At 46.6% G+C, this 23,442-nt stretch overlaps 1 protein-coding gene across 1 annotated transcript in view; it reads right to left on the bottom strand.

The window, feature by feature from the left end:
* The window catches only part of SHROOM3 (shroom family member 3), a 346,309-nt gene that overhangs the window by 11,507 nt on the left and 311,360 nt on the right, over positions 1-23,442 (bottom strand). Inside the window, 5 exon segments of the mRNA XM_003482418.4 lie at positions 3,514-3,664; positions 7,381-7,890; positions 9,411-10,211; positions 15,218-15,291; positions 22,026-23,441. Coding sequence (XP_003482466.3) covers positions 3,514-3,664; positions 7,381-7,890; positions 9,411-10,211; positions 15,218-15,291; positions 22,026-23,441 — 2,952 coding nt within the window.

Raw genomic sequence — 23,442 nt, 5'->3', positions numbered from 1 at the left:
AAACACCTTCTGTAGCTCAATACCAAAAAAAACAAACAACCCCATCAAAAAATGGGCAGAAGATCTAAACAGACAATTCTCCAAAGAAGACATACAGATGGCCACAAAACACATGAAAAGATGTTCACCATCACTCCTTATTAGAGAAATGCAAATCAAAACCACTATGAGATGCCACCTTACACCGGCCAGAATGGCCCTCATCAAAAAGTCTACAAACAATAAATGCTGGAGAGGGTGTGGAGAAAAAGGAACCCTAGTACACTGTTGGTGGCAATGTAAATTGGTGCAACCACTGTGGAAAACAGTATGGAGATGCCTCAGAAAACTAAACATAGAACTACCATTTGATCCAGCAATCCCACTCCTGGGCATCTATCCAGAGAAAACCATGACTCGCAAAGACACATGTACTCCGATGTTCACTGCAGCACTCTTTTCAATAACCAAGACATGGAAACAACCTAAATGTCCATCAACAGAGGAGTAGATAAAGAAGATGTGGTACATATACACAGTGGAATATTGCTCAGCCATTAAAAGGAATGAAATAATGGCATTTTTAGCAACATGGATGGACCCAGAAATTACATGCTAAGTTAGTCAAACAGTGAGACACCAACATCATATGCTCTCACTTACATGTGGAATCTAAAAAAAGGACCCAATGAACTTCTCTGCAGAAGAGATACTGACTCACAGACTTTGAAAAATTTATGGTTTCCAAATGAGAAGGGTTGGGGGGGTGGAGGGATGTGCTGGGGGTTTGGGATGGAAATGCTATAAAATTGGGTTATGGTGATTGTTGTACAACTATAAACGTAATAAAATTCATTGAGTAAAAAAAAAATCATGTATTGACCAAATGAAAAAAACAAAACAAAACAGCTTTTATAACCATGCTCCACAGTAAAAGTAAAGACTCTGGAAATGAATGGACACCACAAAAAACTGAGTGGAAATTCTAGAAGTGAAAAATATATTTGATACTAAAAAAAAAAAAAAAAATCACTGGCAGAATGGAGGCAGCAAAGTCACTAAAACTGAAGATAGATTAATAGAAATGATCCAACAGAATAAACTGACAAAAAACTTTAAAAACTGAACAAAGTTTCAGAGACTTGCAGGGGAGTAACAAAAGGCCTAACATCTGTGTCACTGGAGAGAAAGGTAAGAGAAAGAGATTAGTGCATAAGAAAGGATTTAAGACATAATGGCTAAACACTTCTTCAATTTGGTGAAAGACAAAAATTTACAAAATCAAGAAGCTCAGCGAACTCCAGCAGGATAAACCTAAGAAAATCAGGCCCATATATATCATAACCAAACTGCTGAAAATCAAAGATAAAAAAATTTGAAAGCAGCAAGAGGAAGACAAGACATTGCCTATAGGAGGAACAAGTATTTATTTATTTTTATTTTTTTGCTTAATTTTATTTTTTTTTAGGGCTACACCTTCAGCACATGGACGTTCCCAGGCCAGGGGTCTAATCAGAGCTGCAGCTGCCGGCCTACACCACAGCCACAGCGACAGCAACACCAGATCTGGGCCTTTTCTGCGACCTACACCACAGCTCATGGCAATGCCAGATCCTTAACCCACTGAGTGAGGCCAGGGATTGAACCTGCATCCTCATGGTTGCTAGTCAGATTCATTTCTGCTGCGCCACAACAGGAACTCCAAGGAATGAATACTTAAAGAGCTGTGCATTTCTCATCAGAGACCATGGAAGTGAGAAATGGGTCATTTTTTAAAGTTGAAAGAAAAAGAAGTCATATTCAGAATTCCATATCCAGTGAAGATTCTGTAGGAATGACAGAATACAGACATTCCTAGACTAAGGAAAACTACAAGAATTTGTCACCAGCAGACAGATGCTAAAAAAAAAAAAAAAGAATGCTAAAGGATATTTTTCAGGCTGAAAGGAAGACAGACCAAAGGGAAACTTGGAACTTTAAGAATGAAGCAAGAGCAACAGAAACGGGCAGTTGGGAACCATCGGGGTCACTGATGATCTCTTGGGCAAAGCCAGTTCTGAGAAACAGCAGATTCTTTCTGCCTTTTGAAATATTCCACTAAGTCTCCAAGCCAAGCCTTCAGAATAAGGAATCATGGGATCTAGTTAAGCAGATTTTTGCCTAATAGATATGGCAGGGGTTGGCCAAAGAAGTGAAGGCTCTCATTATTCAACTGTCTTTAGACTTTATATACGTCAGAAGTTCAGACGGTTTTATATTTTCACTAATACTTCTAGTTACTTGGGATATTATAATTCATCATCTAGGATATAGAAATAGAATACATATGAAATGATTTTTAAAATGCTAGTTTCAAGGTTTTTTTTTTGTTTGTTTGTTTTTTGTCTTTTTGCCTTTTTTGCCTTTTCTGCGGCATATGGAGGTTCCCAGGCTAGGGGTCGAATCGGAGCTGTAGCCACCGGCCTACACCATAGCCATAGCAACGCGGGATCTGAGCCATGTCTGTGACCTACACCACAGCTCATGGCAACACCGGATCCTTAACCTACTGAGCGAGGCCAGGGATCGAACCTGCAACCTCATGGTTCTTAGTCAGATTCGTTAACCACTGAGCCATGACGAAAACTCCTAGTTTCAGGTTTTAAATTGTTAACAAATCGGGACTCTGGTTTCCATTGTTAGTGATTTTCATGCCTAGAAATGCATCTTAGGTTATTAATAACTTTAATATATTAGGCAACAAATGATTACATTGCAGAAGTTGGTGGAAGACTACATTCTTGCCTAAGAATGACCTAGACCAAGCGTCATGTTGTAACACCATCCTTAGAAAAGCTTCTTGTACATCAAGAAAACAACGCCATGCTGCACATATTAACAGATGCTTCAGCGACATTAACTAAAAACTGACATATTTTCTCTGTTTCCAGATTGGATATGTAACTCGGAGTGACACACACATTCTATTCCACATTTAGGAACTTGCAGTTCATTAAAACAAAAAAGTCTCACAGGGTTCTCCACTGCCACACCGTCAAATCCAAATGCTAGCATTGCACACAAAGCCCCTCGGGACCTCCAGGACCTTCTGCCCCCATGGATCGTCCCGGCCGCATCTCCTGCCATTCATGGCTCTTCTTTGTTATTCCCTAAATTTGGTAATTTCTAATGGAATTACCAGCCTTTTTATTTTACATTCCCATATACCAAAGCCTCCTGGAATGAGCCTTCTTCAACCCACATGCACTCCCCATGGTTTTTTCACACCTTCGCCTGCATACCTCCAATGCCCCTCTCATCTCCTGATTCATGCTGATTACTCCATGTAACATGTGACAAGCAGGGCACCTTTACTTTTGTCATTCATAAAAAACAAAAAACCACAGGAGAGCTGTGAGGCAATTGCTCCTGGTGCCTTGCAAATCAGGAATGTCCTGGTCAGCGGGGTTGGTCCCCTCCGGCTGTAAGGGGCTGGGAACCCTGCAGGACCGTGACTGGCTTTCTAGGGGGAGCAGAACCCCATTCTCTCTTTACCTTCTTTTCGTTGACATCTGCCTGCTCCTCTTCCTCATTCACCTCTTCTGGCATATCTTTGATTTTGTTCAGAAGCTCAGCCTTGGGAGCAGATACACTGTAGTAGGCAGGACAGCTGACCAACACGCCCACCGCGTCCTTGTCTTCACTCCTGGGCCAGAAGGAACAAAGAGTACAGCCACACACAGCACATAAAAGAGGCTTCATTTCACCACATGTCTGTCCATTCAGAAATGTGTAAAAAAATCCTATTCAATATCTTCCTAGAAGTTCGAGGGAAAATGAAATTTTTTTTTTTTTTTTTGGTCTCTTTAGGGCCACACCTGTGGCATATGGAGGTTCCCAGGCTAGGGGTTGAATCAGAGCTACAGCTGCTGGCCTACACCGCAGCCACAGCAACGTGGGATCTGGGCCATGTCTGGGACCGACACCATAGCTCACGGCCAGGCTGGATCCTTCACCCACTGAGTGAAGCCAGGGATCGAATCTCCGTCCTTATAGATGCTAGTCAGATTCGTTTCCCCTGAGCCACGACAGGAACTCCTGAAAATGAATATTTATTAGTGACTGATGACTATGTCTGGGGCTCTTGAAGCCAGCATACTTGGGATGGAAAACCACCAGGGCAGTAAGGGGAGGCTAGCAGGAGTCAGGACTGTGGATGTGCTGGATGACCCTTCACCTCTCTTCGTGTTTGTCCTTTTGTGATACACAGCAGAATGATATTCCCTGTTTCACAGAAAGGCAACAGGGAGCCATGACTTAGTTGATGTGAAAGTATTTTTAAGGTGCTGTACAAACCTCAGGTTTTAGGTCAACTATTTCCTACTCATCCACGTTACCCAAAATTGCTCCGATGCCCACTGTAATTGCTGCTTGCACACTTACCATTTTTCCTTCTTCTTCTCTGAGCCGGAGGCTCTGTGTAACCCTGCGAGATCTGGACTTGCTGGCCAACAGTGAACCAATACAAGATGTAAAATCTACCCCCTGATGACACAACAGGGGCAGGGCTTCAAGACTGGAGAAATTGGGAATCTGATAACTGGTGTTCTTTGTGTTGCTATAATCAGACTGCTTTTTGGACGATGTCATCAGGGCATAATAGGTTCTTTTGGAGAGGTAATCTTGTGACTTTTTTTTTCTTATTTTTTTTTTTTATTACAGTTGACTTCCATTGTTCTGTCAATTTCCATTATTTAACATCTAGACTGTCATTTTACTACGGAACAAAGAATCACCAAAGTCATTTTTACTAGTTTCCTGCTAAATGGGGTTATTCCTCTAAACAATACAGTTGGAATTCCTGTTGTGGCGCAGTGATTAATGAATCTGACTAGAAACCATGAGGTTGCGGGTTCAATCCCTGGCCTTGTTCAGTGGGTTAAGGATCCAGCGTTGCCGTGAGCCGTAGTGTAGGTTGCAGACGCGGCTCGGATCCTGAGTTGCTGTGGCTGTGGCTTTGGCTGGCGTAGGCCGGCGGCTACAGCTCCATTTAGACCCCCTAGCCTGGGAACCTCCATATACCACAGGAAGCGGCCCTAGAAAAGGCAAAAAGACAAAAAAACAAAAACAATATAGTTACCTTAATCCAGTTAATTGAAAAAATGGGGAGAAGGTCTGATACATGTCTTCTCCCCAGATAGATTCATCACCTTACAAATGAGCTTCTTGGCCACTGATTAAGTAAACCTCACGGCGGCTCTTGCCAGTCTCAGGCACAACAGGACAACACTCCCTTTTACCAGAAGGTGGCACAGGTCATCCTTCTGAAAGTTCTCAGGAAGCTCTCAGTACTACAGAAGCTACATGGCCACTTCACTTCTAAACTTTGAAGTTCTCAATGCTAATGCTAGGAAATACTTTTCTTTCTTTCTTTTTTTTTTTCTTCTGTCTTTTTGCCTTTTGAGGGCTGCTCCTGTGGCATATGGAGGTTCCCAGGCTAGGGGTCTAATCGGAGATGTAGCCACCAGCCTACGCCAGAGCCACAGCAACTCGGGATCCAAGCCGCGTCTGTGACCTACACTACAGCTCACGGCAATGCCGGATCCTGAACCCACTGAGCAAGGCCAGGGATGGAACCTGCAACCTCATGGTTGGTTCCTAGTCGGATTCGTTAACCACTGAGCCATGATGGGAACTCCAGGAAATGCTTTTCTAAGGGTGTACCTCTACATTGCTTTACAGTAACAGGTACTGTAATAGGTACGGTATAGGTACTACAGGATGTACCTATGGTGCATGGTCAAGGACAACCACTTATAGTAACTGCCTGGCATGTCCACGGAAAACTCATTTGTGGATGCCCAGCGAACTGCTTTGCACGTTGTAGGTGCTCAGGAAATGTTTGCTAAACACATGACCCTGGATAAGTCACTTCTCCTAAATTAGTCTCTTTCTGCCAAATCTGAAAAAGGAGGGGTTGGACAAGATGACTGCTGAGGCCCTGTATCAGGAGGGCCTCTGATAACATCGGAGAAACTGTAAGTGCCACACAGTTCTCTTCTTGCTCCCCTCCCCTGCTACTCAAAACATAGGGTTCCTGGAAGCAGTTTAGTTAGGATCAGTTGGAAATTTCTAAAATGCAAGCCCAAATGTAGGTGAAATGCTCTGATTTTATTTAATCTGGAAGCCACCGACTGGAGCTCCAGTCTGTTGATCCATATAGCTTTCTTTGAAAATTTAAAAGAAAATTTAAAAAAATGTTTCCTCTAGTGGTCCCTTAAGGACATCAAACATGCAAGAAAATATTGCAATAACCTAGGAGAAATCAAAAGAAGGAAAAAGAGTGGGGGAGGGGTGGACTAGGGGTTTGGGATTGGCACATGTGCACTGAGATGTAGGGAATGACTGGCCAATGGAAACCTGCTGCACAGCACAGGGAACTCTACCCAATATTCTGGGATAATCTCCATGGGAAAAGAATCTAAAAAAGAATGGATGTGTGTACATGTATAACTGAATCACTTTGTTGTCCCAGCAGAAATGATCTCAGCTGTATCAACTGTTAATCAACTGTATCTCAATAAAACTTTAAAAAATGAAAAAAGAAAGGAAAAACAGACTGCTCCTAGTCCTCTCACTGGCCATGGACGAGCTCCAGGACACATGTCATGGGGCAGGGAACCCGCTGCTCAAGGAGCTTCCAGCAGGAGGCCTAAGGCTGAACAAAACCACCAGTGCACTCCTATTCAGATCTCCTTTGATTTTCAGGACTTGAGCAGATGTCAAACCTACCTTTTCAAAGGCGGGGTAGGTCAATCTGTTTCTCCAAGCTCTCACCCTGTTCAGAAAACCATCTTCCCCTGGGCCAGGCTGGGGGAAGGGCCTCTCAAGCACCCTATCTGCCTCTCCTGCCTCAGCACTGCCCCCCTGTGGAGCGCTCTGTAAGAGCAGCCCGGGCAGAAAGGGCAACTGCACCTGAGCAGAGATAGGGGCGCTAAACACAGAGAGCACCCAGATGCTGTCACTCACATGTGGTATGATTTCGGTTGGGCATGTTCTTAATGTCTCTGTGTGCCAGTTGCTTCATTTGTAAAATGGAGTTAAAACTGGTAGCTATCTCAGAAGGTTCTTGTGAAGATTAAATGAGATAATGTTTATACAGAGGAATTAACACAATGCTTGACACACACAGAACATGAACGTAGAAATTAACAGCAATTCTTATTATATTGTTATTTTTGGTGTTGGGCAAATAACTCAAGGTAGGTCAGAGCCATTCCCCTAAGGCTGAGGTGAAATGTCACTCTGGGGTCAGGATCTTTGGAAGCAGGAAAACCTCAGCTGAGTGGTTCTAGGCTTATCATCACCCACGTGGAAGGAGTTCAGTTTTAAGTCTCTTTAGGGACATGAGCAGAGACTTACCTCTTGGCTATGCATCCTGGGAAGCTGACAGTTCTCTGCATGGCTTTCCTCTTCATGCTGTTTTCCTTCAGCAAAGCTACATCTGGGGGGAACAAACCTTCCATCAGGTCCATGGTTGTCTTCATTTTGGAGTCTGGATCTAAAATGTCTGCCAGAGATTTGTCTTGGTGGACAATTTCCTTGGCCAGAGCCTCTGTTCTGATGTCTTCGGAGGTCTTCTGAGGACCAGAGTTGACATTCTTTTCTAAATCTTGAGTCCCACTGACTGGGTCGTGCATGAGGCTTTGGGGCTGGATGGGAGGTAACTGCCCTGGGCTTGGCTGCTTGCAAAGAGACCCTGGGGGTTGGGCCAGGGCACTCGTGGGGGTGGGCGGGTTGGTCTCGTTGGCCTCTGAACTCTTGATAGAAGGTTGGGATCTGGACACCAGTATCTGACTATCAGTCAAATGGGCTGGAGCAGGCATGGGCCTTTCCTCGGCAACGGTCACCTTGGCAAGCTTGCTGGAGCTGCTAGGGATATTAAAAAAGGGGGTGGCAAGAGGAGAGTCAGCAGAAGGGAAGACGGGGAAACACCTGCATACTGGGGCTGTAGCTGCCCACACATCAGGAGTTTCTGGGCTGTCATTCCCCACAAACTTCAGGGGTCAAAGGGATCTTCAACCACGCCCACCAGCTGGTCATAGGGAGGTTGTGTAACTTTGTAAGGGGGATGGATCTAGTAGGAATTCAGTTTTGGCGAGTGCTGCTGTCAGATTCCAGAGCTTTATGAAAGTGAAGGGTAGTGGTGGTGTATCAAGGAAGTTCCCACAAAGTCCTATCAGGCAGTGCATTTTTAGTGCCGTACTAGGGAATATGTGTCGGGAAGGCTTCTTCCCCATCCTCCTGGTTCCAAGAAGAGGTCTTCCCTAAACACTACTAGCCTTTAGCCTTACTCTTTATTCCTTTCTGTGGACAGGGAGTGACTCTGGATAGAGAGGCTGACCACAGTCCATTCCTAGTCCAGCCTCCTCCTTTAGAGAATAAGGCTGCTTCTTGCATGTTTGTGTATCTAGCACAGATGACTGTTTATTTCTATTTATTTATTTATTTAGTCTTTTTTAGGGCCCCACCTGGGACATAAGGAAGTTTCCAGGCAAGGGATCTAATTGGAGCTGTAACTGCTGGCCTATGCCAGAGCCAGATCTGAGCTGCGTCTGCAACCTACATCACAGCTCAAGGCAACGCCAGATCCTTAACTCACGGAGCGAGGCTAGGGATCGAACCTGCGTCCTTACAGATGCTAGTCAGATTCGTTTCCACTGAGCCACACCAGGAACTCCAAACAACCCTGTTTAGGAGTTCCCATCGTGGCGCAGTGGTTAACGGATCCGACTAGGAACCATGAGGTTGAGGGTTCGATCCCTGGCTTTGCTCAGTGGGTGATCTGGCGTTGCCGTGAGCTGTGGTGTAGGTTGCAGACGCGGCTTGGATCCCGAGTTGCTGTGGCTCTGGCGCAGGCCGGTGGCTACAGCTCCGTTTAGACCCCTAGCCTGGGAACCTCTGTATGCCATAGGAGTGGCCCTAGAAAAGGCAAGAAGACCAAGAAAAAACAGAAAACAAAAAACAAAACCCTGTTTCATTTGGGGCTTGGTATCAGAAGGCCCATTTATCCTCAGAAGCCATATTCTCACTATCAGCTCCCTCAGTAATAAAAGTGGCATTTTTGTTTTCTGTACGCCTTCTTCTTTTGCCTTATTTCTTGACTGATTCAGAACTCAGGGAAGAGAGATGCTGTTTATTTGGACCCTTTGAACTGCCATGTCCACAAAAGTGAACTTCTCCTCTTGGGTCCTGGCTTCTGTTTCCCCTAGTTTCACTCCTTGGTGCTCAAGGACAACTGGCATAACAACCGCCAAGGTCAACAAATGAAACAGCGGTGCCAGCTTCAGGAGCTGGGCTGGCATAAAAACCCTCCACCGGGCTCTTGGGTAGGTGGTGGGCAGAGGCGCTGCGGGGAAGCCTGGGGGATGGGAGTCTCTTCCTGCTCTCACCTGGCCTGGGGCTCCTGGCAGCCCTCACTGTCCTGCGGTGGCGGTGGCGGTGCCGGGCACACGTGGGGAGGGGGCGGGGGGAAGAGGTCCAGGGCCAGGTCCCTGCTGGGGGTCAGGATCCGGGCCGGGGCCTCCCTGCTGGGCGGCGCTTCGTGGGCAGGGCTGGCTGTGGATGTGGGGCACCGCTCCCTCACAAACACATCGTCGTCGTCGTCCTCCCGAGGCGGCGGAGAGGCCAGCAGGGCCGACTCGGAAATCCGCAGGGAGATCCTGCCCGGAGCGCCCGCGGCCCAGGGTGGCGTGTCTGGGTCTGAAGTGCTGCTGGAAGCGGGCAGGTCGTGCGGCCTGGGGGAGCGCTGGGGGCCCTCGGGGAGGCTGTCCTCCCAGCTGGCAGCGAGGGGCAGCTTCAGCCAGGCCTGCGAGGCCTGCCTCCTCGCCCCCTCCTCCAGCCCGCGCTCGGGGCTGGGAGGCCCGGCCGGGCTGTGGCTGCGGCTTCTGGGGGTCCCGGCTGGGGTTGGGGGCTGAAAGCAGTAGCTCGAGGGGCCAGGGGCAGGCGGGGCGGGGCCGAGCGGGGTCACGGGCACCGCGCCGGCGTCTGGGAGAGGTCCTTGCGCTCCGGTGGGCAGCGGCCGGGGGCAAGGCGTTCTGCTGGGCTGTCTCGGAGGCTCCAGGGGTCCAGGACCCCCGCCAGGGACAGAGGCACCACCACCTGCTTTGCAGCCCGAACCCCCCCAACGAGGGTTGGGATGGTGTTGGAGCGACAGCATCTCTTCACGGCCTCTTTCGGAACAAGTGAAGGGCCTGCAGCAGATACAGACAGGAGGGTTAGCTCTGCAGAAAAGCGCAAACACTGAGCCCAAGGTGCGTAACTCAGAGCAGAAAAGCATTTGCGGGAGAGAGGGACCCCGGAGAAGCTGCACACTGTCTTCCCCCTGGCTGCTCATACAAAGAACAAGCTTAAATGAAATACCAGGTGGGCATAAACTCCTACAGCAAAATGTCACAGGGCAAGCCTGGGTCACAAGCATTTCCTATTATTAACCCTCTCTCAGGGCCCACCTGCGTGGACAAACACCACCCCCCCTCCTGCTTTTAAGGAGAGGCTCCAGGATATAAAAGGCTAAAACTAGCAAGGGCATTTCTTCAGCTTCTTTTAGGACTAGTTTGGGAACCAGCTCCTGACTCGGGAAAAGAATGCTGCCTCGGAGTTCCCATCATGGCGCAGTGGTTAAAGAATCCGACTAGGAACCATGAGGTTGCGGGTTCCGTCCCTGGCCTTGCTCAGTGGGTTAAGGATCCGGCATTGCTGTGAGCTGTGGTGTAGGTTGCAGACACAGCTCGGATCCTGAGTTGCTGTGGCTCTAGTATAGGCCAGCGGCTACAGCTCAGATTTGACCCCTAGCCTGGGAACCTCCATATGCTGCGGGAAGCGGCCCTAGAAAAAGGCAAAAAAAAAAAAAGAATGTTTCCTCATTCTCTCTAGGTGCCACTCTCATGGGGGAGGGGGGGACAGTCTGTTCAGAAAACATGTGTGTGGGCTGCTGCCACCAAAGGTTTTATTTACAATTTTCTCTTCCTCTCCCAGTGTTTCCATTTCTTAAAATGGAACGTAGGAAGAAAAGGGAGTCTCACCTAAGGAGCTAATAAGCAGTTACCGCTGAAGAAAGAGATGAACAATAATGGGCAAACAGGTGCATGGTGATTTAAAAAGTGGTCCTCTAGGCTTCAAGGAAAAACCCAACAATTTCTGATACTTTTGGTATTGTGTTCAAAAGGAGGCCAAAGCAAGACACATGTCTGCAGCACTGCCTGCCTGCCAGGCAAGAGTGAATGTGAGGATAAAAAAAGTCTCCAGCAGGAGTTCCCGTCGTGGCGCGGTGGTTGACGAATCCAACTAGGAACCATGAGGTTGTGGGTTCGGTCCCTGGCCTTGCTTAGTGGGTTAAGGATCCGGCGTTGCCATGAGCTGTGGTGTAGGTTGAAGACATGGCTCAGATCCTGAGTTGATGTGGCTCTGGTGTAGGCCAGTGGCTACAGCTCCGATTCGACCACTAGCCTGGGAACCTCCATATGCCTCGGGAGCGGCTCAAGGAAAGGCAAAAAGACAAAAAAAAAAAAAAGTCTCCAGCAAACCATCATAATGTGCAAATCCCCATTTGTAGCTCTCTGACTAGTGAATCTGGCGGGCAGATGGCACTTTTTGTTTGATAGACCCACTCAGTCCCTAGAAGGAGCCCCAGCACAGGCCTGCCACAAAATCATCTACATGCCAGGAGAGGGTAAGACAGCAAACAGAGGAAAAAGGCCATGAAGCAACAAATTAGCTCTTCTTGTGCCATTCTTTTTTCTTTACTCTAAATGCCGACGACTGAGCAAGGGGCCCAGGCATTTCCCACTCGGATGCAAACCTTCCCCTCCCATTGCAGATCCTTTTCATTTAGAGGCAGTTTCTTTACCAGGAACCGAATATCCAAGGGTGCTATTCTGTCCTTCCTGGCGGTAACTAAATGGAAACCCAACGGCAGGAGATTTGCCCGGGCTGCTCTTTATTCCCGTGTCTTGTTCATTTTGGTACCCCCAGATCGGGACAAGAGGTACCGTCTCAGTAAATGTCTGCTGAACAAATGATTTCTCTTCTGCCCAACTGCTGTTTGACTGTACACGGTGAACTGTTTTTAAACTCAGCATCCTCTAAGAAGACAGGGGGTAAACTGGACTCTGATGCTTTAAGGACTAATTCAGGCATCTTCATTTTGCTTTTTAAAAAGGGGAGCCATCACTAAAACACACAGTAAAATCGTAGTTATCTTTTAAAGATCTAGCCTAAATAACCTTGATACAATATTCCTCATTTATAGGTTTATAGGAACCATACTTAAACTGCATTTTCTTGAATGTAACAGAGTTTAGTTTGGCTGAGATTATTTTTCCCTGTTGATTGTTTTCCAAGAATAAAGAATAGAGACAAAAAGATTTTTGTTTCTGGAGTTCCTGTCATGGCTCAGGGGAAATGAATCCACTAGGAACCATGAGGTTGTGGTTCGATCCCTGGCCTCGCTTAGTGGGTTAAGGATCTGGCACTGCTGTGGCTGTGGTTTAGGCCATCAGCTGTAGCTCTGATTGGACCCCTGGCCTGGGAATCTCCATATGCCTTGGGTGCAGCCCTAAAAAGCAAAACAAAAAAACAAAACAAAAATTTGTTTCAGTCTTTTTTTTTTCAGTCTTTTTTTTTTTAAGATGGGCAGACTTTATTGTAAATAAATTACACATCCACAAAGTGGATTTTTTTTGGGGGGGGGCGCACCTGCGGCATATGGATGCTCCCGGGCTAGGGGTTGAATCGGAGATACAGCTGCTGGCCTACACTGCAGCCACGGCCACGCAGGATCCAAGTGTGTCTTCGACCTACACCATAGCTCACAGCAATGCCGGATCCTTAACCCACAGAGCGAGGCCAGGGATTGAACCCACAGCCTCATGGATCCTTGTCGGGTTCGTTAATCACTGAGCCAAAGGGAACTCAGGGATTTTTTTTTTTTTTAACCTTTTGAAAGGTCCCCTGGATTTGACATCCTGTCACCTAGCTCTGCTTCCATGCTCTGGTCCAGAGACAGACTGTTTTAGTCTCTTTAAGAATAGAGTGTAACAGTCAAACATCTGCTGATATGTATCCAGGAATCCTAATATTCAAGAATGAAGTTTGGTTAGTCTCATTTCTTCCCTTCATAGCATTTTTTAAATGTTAAAAAACCTAAAATTTACAAACATAAAATTTACTACTTTAAATTTAAATTCATTTTAATTTGAAATTCTTTTTCTTTTTTTTTTTTTGTCTCTTGTCTTTTAAGGGCCACAGCAACAACTTCTCTTTTCTCCCTTCTCCAGCCCTTGTAACCACCATTCTACTTTCTATAAATTCAACCACTTTAGATACCTCATACAAGTGGAATTATAAAGTATGCATGACCAGCTTATTTTGCTTGGCATAACGTCCTCAAGGTTCATCCATGTTGTAGCATGTGACAGCATCTCCTTCCTTTTGAAGGCTAAATAATATTCCACTGCATGCACACAGCACCTTCTGTTTATCCATCCATCAGTGGACATCTAGGTTGCTTTCACTTCTTTGCTACTGGGAACAGTGCTGCTGCAAACATGGGTGTGAAAATATCTCTTCAAGACACCGCTTTCTATTCTTTTGGGTTTATGCTCAGAAGTGGGATATATGGCAGATTTTTAAGTTTTTGAGGAACCTTCATAATGTTTCCCATGGCAGCCTCACCATTTTGGAATCCCACCAGCAGTGCACAAGGGTTCCAGTTTCTCCACATTCTCACCAACACTTGTTCTTTTAGGGTTTTTTTGATAGCAGTCATCCCAATGAGTGTGATTTTGATATGCATGTCTCTGCTGATGTGGAGTGTCTTTTCAGGTCCTGTTGGCCATTTGGAGAAATGTCTATTCAAGTCCTTTTTGTAATCGAGCTATTTGATTTTTTTGTAGTTGACGTTAGTTTCACCCGAAGACTTCAGATCAATTCTCTTTCGGCAGAGCTCTGGTTTACTGTTAGTCTTCTTCTGTCTCAAGCTTTTATTTAATGCACCCAAACTAACTAAAGTCCTCAGCCTCACCTTGACTACTTTGTTCACTTTAGGCATAGCTACAGGAGCAAGAGCACGGAACTAGAGACGGCTGCTCTTGGCAGTGAAGGAGGTAACTCAATACCCACTTCCTGATCGTGCTGGCGGTATTAGGTTGAGCTATTGAGAAGGTGAATACAGAAAAAGAGAGGAACAACGACTAAATGAAACACCACGAAAATTGAGGAAATGCCTTGAAAAAACATGGAGCTAGTAGGGAAGGTCTAACTATATTACATAAAAGATTACAGTAGATAGATAGCCCTGTAACGCTGCGATAAAATGATACACAGGCATGTGGTCTAGGGGAAACTCTCTTTGGAAATTTCTGCTTGTTTAGCTCCAAGTGACTAGTTCAACAATTCAAATTCTAAAAAATGGTCCTATAATTATATCTTTCTACCAAGGAGAAATGATTTTGATGGCAATCTTTTAAAAAGGGCTTCCTTGCTATTTTGTATGTCTAAGTGCCTAAAATAACGATTTTAGAGCTTCATTTATTATTCATATTATTCATATTATTATTATTTTTTATTTATTCTGGTGCTTCCTGTGAGTTTATTTTGCTCTTTGAAGCTATTCATGAAACTCACATACTTCCCCTTGTGCTTTTTTCTGAAGACCTGATCCTTTGGCACAGAGCCAGAAGAGAGGCCCTGCATGTGAGAGTCGGAGGATATATATGAGAAGAGCACATCTGCCAACCATTTGGATGCTCAACTTACTAGAATTCAACCACTGCCTCAATAGTGCACGTCTCCAACCTACTTTATTTTAATTGTCTATTTTCCTTTTCTGCCGCACCCTCAGCCCGTAGAAGTTCCCGGGCCAGGGATCACATGGGAGCCACAGCTGCAGCAACACTGGGCCAGGGATCAAACCCGTACCTCAGCAGTAACCCATGGGGCCACAGAAACAACGCCAGGTCCTTAACCCACTGTGCCACAGTGGGAACTCCCAAAACCTATTTTAAATAATATCATTCTTAGGAAAAGCCATCTATAAATAAAAAAATAAAGTTCCCCAGGGCTGAGTCAAACTGAAATGGCAGCACACGATACTATAAAACATCATAATATTACATCTTAATTTCTGGTAGAGAGAAAAGAAATATTTAACCCCTGCAGCATTCATAAGGCAGAAGGCATCATAAATACACATACATACCTGGATCCTGGGCCAGCCAAGTAGCATGGATCCTTCACAAGACCAAAGCCATTGTCTTCCCCCAAAAGCACATCCTTAAAACATAAGCCACAGTGTTATTACCAACAGACAGGTATTTAAATTTACCAAGGGGAGGAGGCAGAAAGAAAAAGGAACATGTTTTGGAGGTCTGCTATTTACTGTTAGGCACCAGGGCGGCACTCTTACATACTAACCCACTTTATTCTAAAAGCCCCCAGAAGTATTGCTAACTCCACCGCGTGGAAGAGCACACGGGCCCTAAGTGGTTAGCCCCCAAGGTCACAAGTGGCAGAACCTCAGTCTATCTCACCAGGTGCCTCTCCTAATAAAGACATTTGCTAAGCAAGAGAAGTTTGACAATTATCTCCAGGTTTCAAAACAACTGCTACACCTGAAATATGATGAAAATTACTTCAAAGGGCCAAGTTTTGAAACAGCAATAGGGAAATATGGGAGATGACAGGAAAAGGATAGGTTACTGAATTCAGGAAAAATCTCAAGAATTAGATATGAATCTGGTTTATACTCGGGCAGACACTGATTTGATTAGCTAATTTTGTCTTTTTAGGGCTGCACCTGCAGCATATGGAAATTCCCAGGCTAGGGGTCGAATCAGAGCTGCAGCTGCCAGCCTACACCACAGCCACAGCAACACAGGATCCGAGCCATGTCTGCCACCTACCTACACCACAGTGCACAGCAACGCCAGATCCTTAACCCACTGAGCGAGGCCAGGGATCAAACCCACATCCTCATGGATACTAGTCAAGTTCGTTACCACTGAGCCACAGCAGGAACTCCCTGTTTTTATTTTTAATAAAGGTATATATAGGTTTCCTGAAAGGGCTGTAGGTCAGTTTTTGCCAGTATAAAATTCAGTTCACTTGAACAAGGACTAATTGCTTTTCATCCGCTTTCTCTCTCCCCCCCCAGCCCCACCCCGCCCAATCAGCAGTAAAGGTACTAAAAAGCAATGAAAAGGCAAAGGTGGGCATAGGGCCAAAGAACAAACAACCCTGAATATTGCTAGTAACTGCAGCCTCCTCTTAGTGGGCATTTACTGTGTGCCAGACACTTGGCCAAGTTCTTCACAAACCTCAAATTATGTGCCTGGATAATTTGTGATATTTCTCCTGTAATTTAATCTATGACAATGGGGACAGGGCGGTAACTTCGCCCAGAGAAGATAAGTATCTTACCTAGTTAAGTAAATGGAGGAGGAGCTAGGATTCAAACGCTGATCTCCTCAGAGCCTAAGGTTTACCCCTGGGATGGCAAGGGGAGTGGTGGCTGAGCTGGATGCAATCAGATGGCCGTGCTTTGAGAGAAAGGAAGTCCCTGTGCCGCGGACTTGCTCAGTTATCACCAGAGGGAATGGGAATTCCTCGTCTCCATGACACTGTAGGGTCCCTTTAAAGTCTTTCTCCACCCCACCCCCTCTGTGGACCTGAATGTTCAGCTTTGCCAGCAATTAACTGGAAAAGTCTCTAGGTCCCTTTAAAGCTCCTAATCTAGAAATGTTCAAATCTATATCTTTCCATTCTATTATTTCCTTTGAATTACAGCGTGAGCTTGATATTTATGTGGGTGTCAATAAAATAATGGGAGTTAGACCCAGTAATAGGCCATTGAGAGACACTTCCAAATCTCCTATCAATGGAAGCACCATCTGGGCAGAAGCATAATGCCTTCCCCTTCTAGTAGAAAGCCTCTTGTTGCATTTATTTGCTTTGTTTGGCCATATATGCACGGTTGAAGACTTCATTTTCTGTAAAGTGGTAGGAAGTACAAATTATTATGGCAGTTTATGAAAAAGCAGCGGCTGTGGGAGAAAACCTACGTATAGGCTTAGACCAACAGAGGCTGTTGTTAAGTGTCTGTTTTTGCTAATTGTCATTGACTTAAAAACACACTTGTTCTTATTCTTCATGAGTCGCAGCACATTTAAAACCATCCATCCTTTCAAATCTGAATTCTCACTCTTACTTTTGAGTTCTGAGTTAGGTATCCTAATAGCTCTGTAACCAGTGAAATATGAAGACAATATTCATCTACTTTGGAATATCAGCTTCAAGTATCTGCTCAAAGGAATTAGACATTCATTTTATCTATCTATCTATCTATCTATCTGCTTTTATGGGCCGAACCTGTGGCATATGGAAGTTCCCAGGCTAGGGATGGAACTGGAGCTGCAGCTGCCGGCCTACACCACAGCCACAGCTGTGCTGGAGCCAAGCCACATCTGTGACCTACACCACAGCTCACAGCAACACCAGATCCTTAACCCACTGAGCGAGGCCTAGGATCAAACCCACATCCTCATGGATACCCACATCCTCTCAACCCACTGAGCCACAATGGGAACTCCCTAGAAATTTATTTGAAAAATTTTAAAATGTTATTGACATGTAAATGACAGTAATTGATTACTGTTAAAGTGCAATCAATTCACTGGCTGGAGTCTTCAGATGTAAGATGTTTAACTTCATGTCCCTCCCACCTACCCAGCCCCAGTCTTTTCTGATCCTAAGAAGCAGTATGGTATAGTGACTTTAAATTTCTGGAGTTGGACAATATGCGGTCAAAAGCTTGATCCATTACCTTGGGCATATTTCTCACCCCTTCTGTGCCTCATTTCCCTTCTCTGTAATACAGAGGTAACAACAGTATCTCCTTCTTGGCACACAGGTAGGATTAAGTTTATGCCTATAAAACACAGTACAATGACTGGCACATAATACACATTTGATTATTAGTAGCTATTTGTAACTTTACATTTTGTGGAAAGCTGATTCTGTTACTTATTCCCAAGTGCCAAAGGGCCTGTGGAGAGGTGCTAAAGATGATTTACAAGCTGCCTCTTACAGACTCCAGCCTACATCGAACCCTGTGGGGCTCCCTGCACACAGCAATTTCCTCAGCAGTTAAGTGTCTGTCACATCATCACACGATGAACGTGTTACATGTCAGAACTGAAGATCTCTGAAGACACAGGGGGAACCACAGAGGACCCTAACTCAGCATCTGGAAAAAATCAAGACCCGATCAGGAAACATTTCTTCAAAAGGTTTCTTTTTATAGCCTCTGCTATATTTTAGAACTATGCAATGAAGAGGTGTGAATTTCCAATATCCAAGGTAGAAAAATGTTTGGATTTGTTTTTGTAGCTTTGCAGGCAGGGCCTACCTACTTTCAAGAGGTTAAGTTTTCCAAAGTCTCATAGAAAGGAGGAGATAGCCAAGAATTTGATGTGCCCTTCTGCTCCATCACTATTATCCATTTGTTCTGCAATTTCCCCTTCCCAATGAAGAGGGATTAAAGAAGAGGCAACGGGAGGCTGCCTGCTCAGAGACAGACCACAGCTGGCTCCGGAGAGGGGCAGGCCTGGGAGTGTCTGAGCTGCTCTCAGGCTCTGAACAGTGGCAGCTTTCTGCAGTCATCATCAGGCCCAAGAATGATCAATTTTTATAAAGAGAAATTGATTTCCATGCTGACCTTGTTTTGGAAGCAGAAACTCTCCTCACTAATGGACTTTTAAAAAGGAGCCGAATCTTTGTCAAAAGCTTGTAAAATCCTGCTCTGTTAGCATCCAGCTGGCAGGAGCAAGCAGCATTTGTTCAGGATGCCCTGGGCTGAGCCAGCACTGGAAATAGACTCTGTATTTTAGGTTTCATTCAGGGGACAGTCTAGTCTCCTCAGAGACACTTCATTTCTTGGAGTTCTCTAAAGCTGAGATGCGAAAAATTCTTATTTAACACCTTCCCCAAAGCTTGACTGGGTAATGGTAAAGTTCCCAGAATTTATTCAAATTAAAAAAAAAAAAGTATGTTGAAATAATAACCACAAGAATTGTGTGGAGACTGGTTTTATCTTGTTTTTAGCTAGTTCTACAACCAAGGTAGATAACGGACATGTGAAGAAGATCGAGGGGCTGACCTTGCCGTGGACCAGGTCTCAGGGCAGGTGCAGTGTGGCTGCCGAGTGAGGGAATGGAAGAGGAAGCCCAAGAACACAGCCTTGGTGCAATGGCAATCTGAGAGATGATAACCTATTTTCAGAATTTGTCCGAGCAAAGCAGCAAAGTATTTCACATTGAAAGATGTTCCTCCCTCTGGCAAGATATTCCCCAAGTTAAATAATTTCTAAATGTGGTACTCTATTGAAGAAAACATTAAAAAGTGTTCTGTATTTAGTGCCTGTCCACAAAACGTTTTTTTGTTTTGTTTTTGCTTTTTAACGGCCACACCCGAGGCATATGGAGGTATAATCACATGCCGCACCAGGCTAGGGGGTTATTTATTTATTTATTTTTTGCCTTTTTTTTTTTCCCCCTAGGGCTGCTCCCCACGGCATATGGAGGTTCCCAGGCTAGGGGTCTAATTGGAGCTGTAGCCGCTGGCCTACGCCAGAGCCACAGCAATGCAGGATCTGAGCCGCATCTGTGACCTACACCATAGCTCACGGCAAGGCCGGATCCTTAACCCACTGAGCAAAGCCACAACCTCATGGTTCCTCGTCAGATTCATTTCCGCTGTTCCACGATGGGAACTCCCTACAAAGTGCTTTTTAATAATATCAAAGAATTGGGATTTAACTGGGACCAGTGCTCTCCACCACTTACGGTTGAGCTCTATTTCCCAGCTTACCAGGCTTGAGAAATATTTGGAAGGGAAGGCAAAATAACATTCATAACCATCCAACCAATTCCCCCAAAGAGAATAATGACATCTAGTGGGGAATAAACAACAGAAGGTGGCTTGGTTTTCACCTAAACATTTCTATCTTCTTTAGAACATGGGGAGAGAAATGAAGGAAATGTTTTGCTTTGCTAGGCAGTAAGCTTCTAAAGCCCACCAAACTAGCCAGAATGGCATGTTACAAATATGGATTTAAAAGCGTTTTAGGGGCAGGGTAAAGAGGAAATTAGCCCTGTTCTTCATTCTAAGGGGAGGAAAACAGCTCTCAGAGGATTGCTTCTATAGATTTTGTATGTGTGTGTGCATTCATACCAGGGAGAAAATATTTCTGAACTGAATATAACTGGAAGGGAGCCAGGTCATCTCTCAGAAGGCTGTGTATGTGTTTAAGAAGCAGTGCAGCAAGTGCATTTCTTAGGCAGTAATGGCTAATCTCTCTTTGTCTGAAGCTGCTTCCTCTGCCTCCCACACACAACCCCCAAACCTCTGTCAACGTCCTTCCCATCCTTGACAGCCTGGCTCAAATCCCATCTCCTGCAAGAGAGGCGCTCTCAGATCCCATCAGTCAGAATGAATCACTTTCCCTCCCATAGCATGTTACTTTTGACCACCACCAAAACTTTCATCTTAGTTCTAGAAAAATTCTTATTGTGTGTTCATTCTAGAAAAATTCATATTCTGTGCTTAGTTGTGAACCCTGGCAAGGCATGAGGCTTATTCTCCTTCACATCTCTTTCAAAGCTACAGTCCTTTTCATAGAACAGACATTCTACAAATGCTTGCTGAGTGACTGAATTCTCTGCCAGGGAAAAGAGAATCTGAGGGGTGTTGTAACCTGTGGTTCCATATGCATGGACTCCTCCTATCCTTCTTACCTGGGTAGGGAACCACAAGGCGGGATGCTGATCTGCAGTGCAAGTGAAGCTTAAGGACGGTCTAAGAACTGAAATTAATGGACTCCTGGGAGTCACAGGGCTTGGGTTTTATTTCTAGCTCTGCCTAAAATTTCCAGTGGAAAGCGCCTCATGATCTTGGCATGGTTGGAGCCTCTGTTAGAAAGTTCCTTTATGTCAGAATTGAAAAGTCTGACATTCTTCCATCTTGCCAAGGTAGTGCACAGAAAGAGCTCAGATAAAAGTCAGAGAGACATGGGTTTGATATGGATAATATATTCTACTGCACAGGAGTACTTATGAGGATTGATGAGATGTAAAGGCATACTTAGTTGAGGGCCTGAAACTCAATAACCAGCAATTATCAAAGCCAGTAACTGTACCTATTTTGTAAACGCAAAAGTCTAATAGAAACAAAGTGGGTGTGAAGCTAAAATCTTTAAAATGAAACACAGCCTCCATTACATGATTGTTTAAAAAAGACCAAAAAAGCAAAACACAGAAAAAAAGCCAAAAACCCAGAGAAGAAAAATTAATCCCTAACTTTTCCTAACCTAATTCTTACACTGAGAACTGGGTGACATTAAAATGAAGTCATCACATATATATACATGTATGTATACACACACACCACACACTACATAATATGTACACGCTAGGACCCGGGGATGGATACCAAAATCTGCCTGATGCTATATGAAGTGTCATAGTATTTGCATATAACCTACATACATCTTCCTGTATACTTTAAATCCTCTTTAGATCACCTATAATGTAAATACCATGTAAAGAGTTGCCAGTGTGCTGGCAAATTCAAGTTTTGCTTTATGAAACTTTCTGGGATTTTTCTAAATATTTTCCATTCCTGTACCGATATGGGGTACAGGATATGGGGATATGGGATATGGGGCTTATTGTGTGTGGTATGTCTATAGGTATAGATACACGTATACAGATAGCTACATGTATACATATGTATCTACATAAGCTATCTATACAGCTGTATAGATTTCGTGGTGGAGCTGTATCTCTGTAAGGATCTCATCCCAGAGGAACATTGAGAAAGACATCGCTTTACGAAAACAAATACTAGTCTCTTGCACGTAAAAGGAAAAAGAAGGGAGGAGGTGGGCTGGGAGGAGCACTAAAGCTTCCAAGATGGACAGGGCAGTCCTAGGCCCTGCGGCCCGCACGTACCTGGCGTTTGTCTGCAGTGGGAGATGACCGTGATCTCACGTGGACTGGGACAGCGCGGACGTCCAGGCGCTCTAGCAGGTCCTCGGCGGACATGGACTTCGCGGCCCTCCCGGCCGCAGCCCCCCAGGGGGAGGGCTCTCCAGGGGTCCTGTCCAGCCTTTGGGGGCCTTTTGGCCCACTGTTGGCGCCACCAGGCAGCTCTCTCGGGGCTTGGTCCCCGCGGCGCCGTTCCCCGACGAGGAGGCGGCTGCCGGCGAAGGAGCTGCTGCGATCTCGGGAGGCCCGCGGGGGCTCCCCGCCACCCCCCGCTGCAGTGGCCGGCAGGAGGGTGGCCTCCCGGCGTGGGGGCAGGCTGGGCTCCCGCAGCGAGGAGAGGCTGGAGGCCGCAGCCAGGCCCGGGGCCTCCGGCGCGGGCTGGAGGTAAGCGCTCTGGGCGCGCTCCCGCAGCGGCCCGGGCTCCTGGAAGCTGCAGGTGGCGGTGGCGGTGGCGGTGGCGGGCCGCTTGCCGGTCTTGCGCTGAATGTAGTCGGCCAGGGCGCTCTGCTGGAACTGCTTCAGCTCGGGCCCCGACAGGCTGAGGGTCGAGCAGGCCCTGCCGTCGCGCTCGAAGATGAGGCGGCGGTCGGCCATCGAGCTCTCCAGGCCAGGTGGCCCCTTCCTGGGCGGGCCCGGCGGCTCCGGGTCGGCCTCCTCTGAGACCCCCACCTCGTGCATCTTCTCGGGCTCTGAATACGATCGCTTCTTCTGCTCGGGGGTCAGGCGCCGGCGCGGGCCCCTCCGGGCGGTGGGCAGTGCGGGCCGGGCCGGGTCGCTCTCCGCAGGGGTCACGCTGTGCCGCTCGCGCGGGGTGTGCGGGGAGGCGGCAGCTGGCGCCTCCGGGCTGCGCAGCCCCACGTGGGCTGAGGCGGGTCGTGGCCCCCTCGGTCTGGAAGTCGAGGACGTCCCCAGCTCGAGGTCCCGGCGCCGAAAGGAGGTGGCCCCCAGGACGCGGGACTGCGCATCCTTGATGCTGTTCCGGTAGGCGCGGCTGAAGGGGGCGTCCAGCACGGGTGACTCCGGCGACCCAGGCCTGTCGTCCCGCCAAGCGGCCTCCTCGGCCTCGCTAAAGAGCTGGAAGGTGCTCTGGCTGCGGAGCAGGCGAGCGTCCCGCCTCAGGGGCTCACCGGCCCGCAGCGAGGGGCCCCAGCCAACCTCGGCACCACGTCTTGGCTGCTGACCACACGGCTGCCAGGACATCTCTTCCGACTTGGGATCCCCGTTTTTGACGTGCAGTTCCCCATTGCCTAGCGCTTCTGCGCCTTCGGAAAAACGGATGTGGGCTTTTGTCTCCTCCAAGTCATTCCCCGAAGTACTGGACGTCGGGAGTGTCCTACTGGGCCTGTAGTTATGGCCGTAACTAGAGCTGCCCGCACTCGGG

Source organism: Sus scrofa, chromosome 8, assembly GCF_000003025.6.
Source record: "Sus scrofa isolate TJ Tabasco breed Duroc chromosome 8, Sscrofa11.1, whole genome shotgun sequence".
Classification (NCBI taxonomy): Eukaryota; Metazoa; Chordata; class Mammalia; order Artiodactyla; family Suidae; genus Sus; species Sus scrofa.
This window is presented reverse-complemented; position numbering and strand designations above follow the sequence as displayed.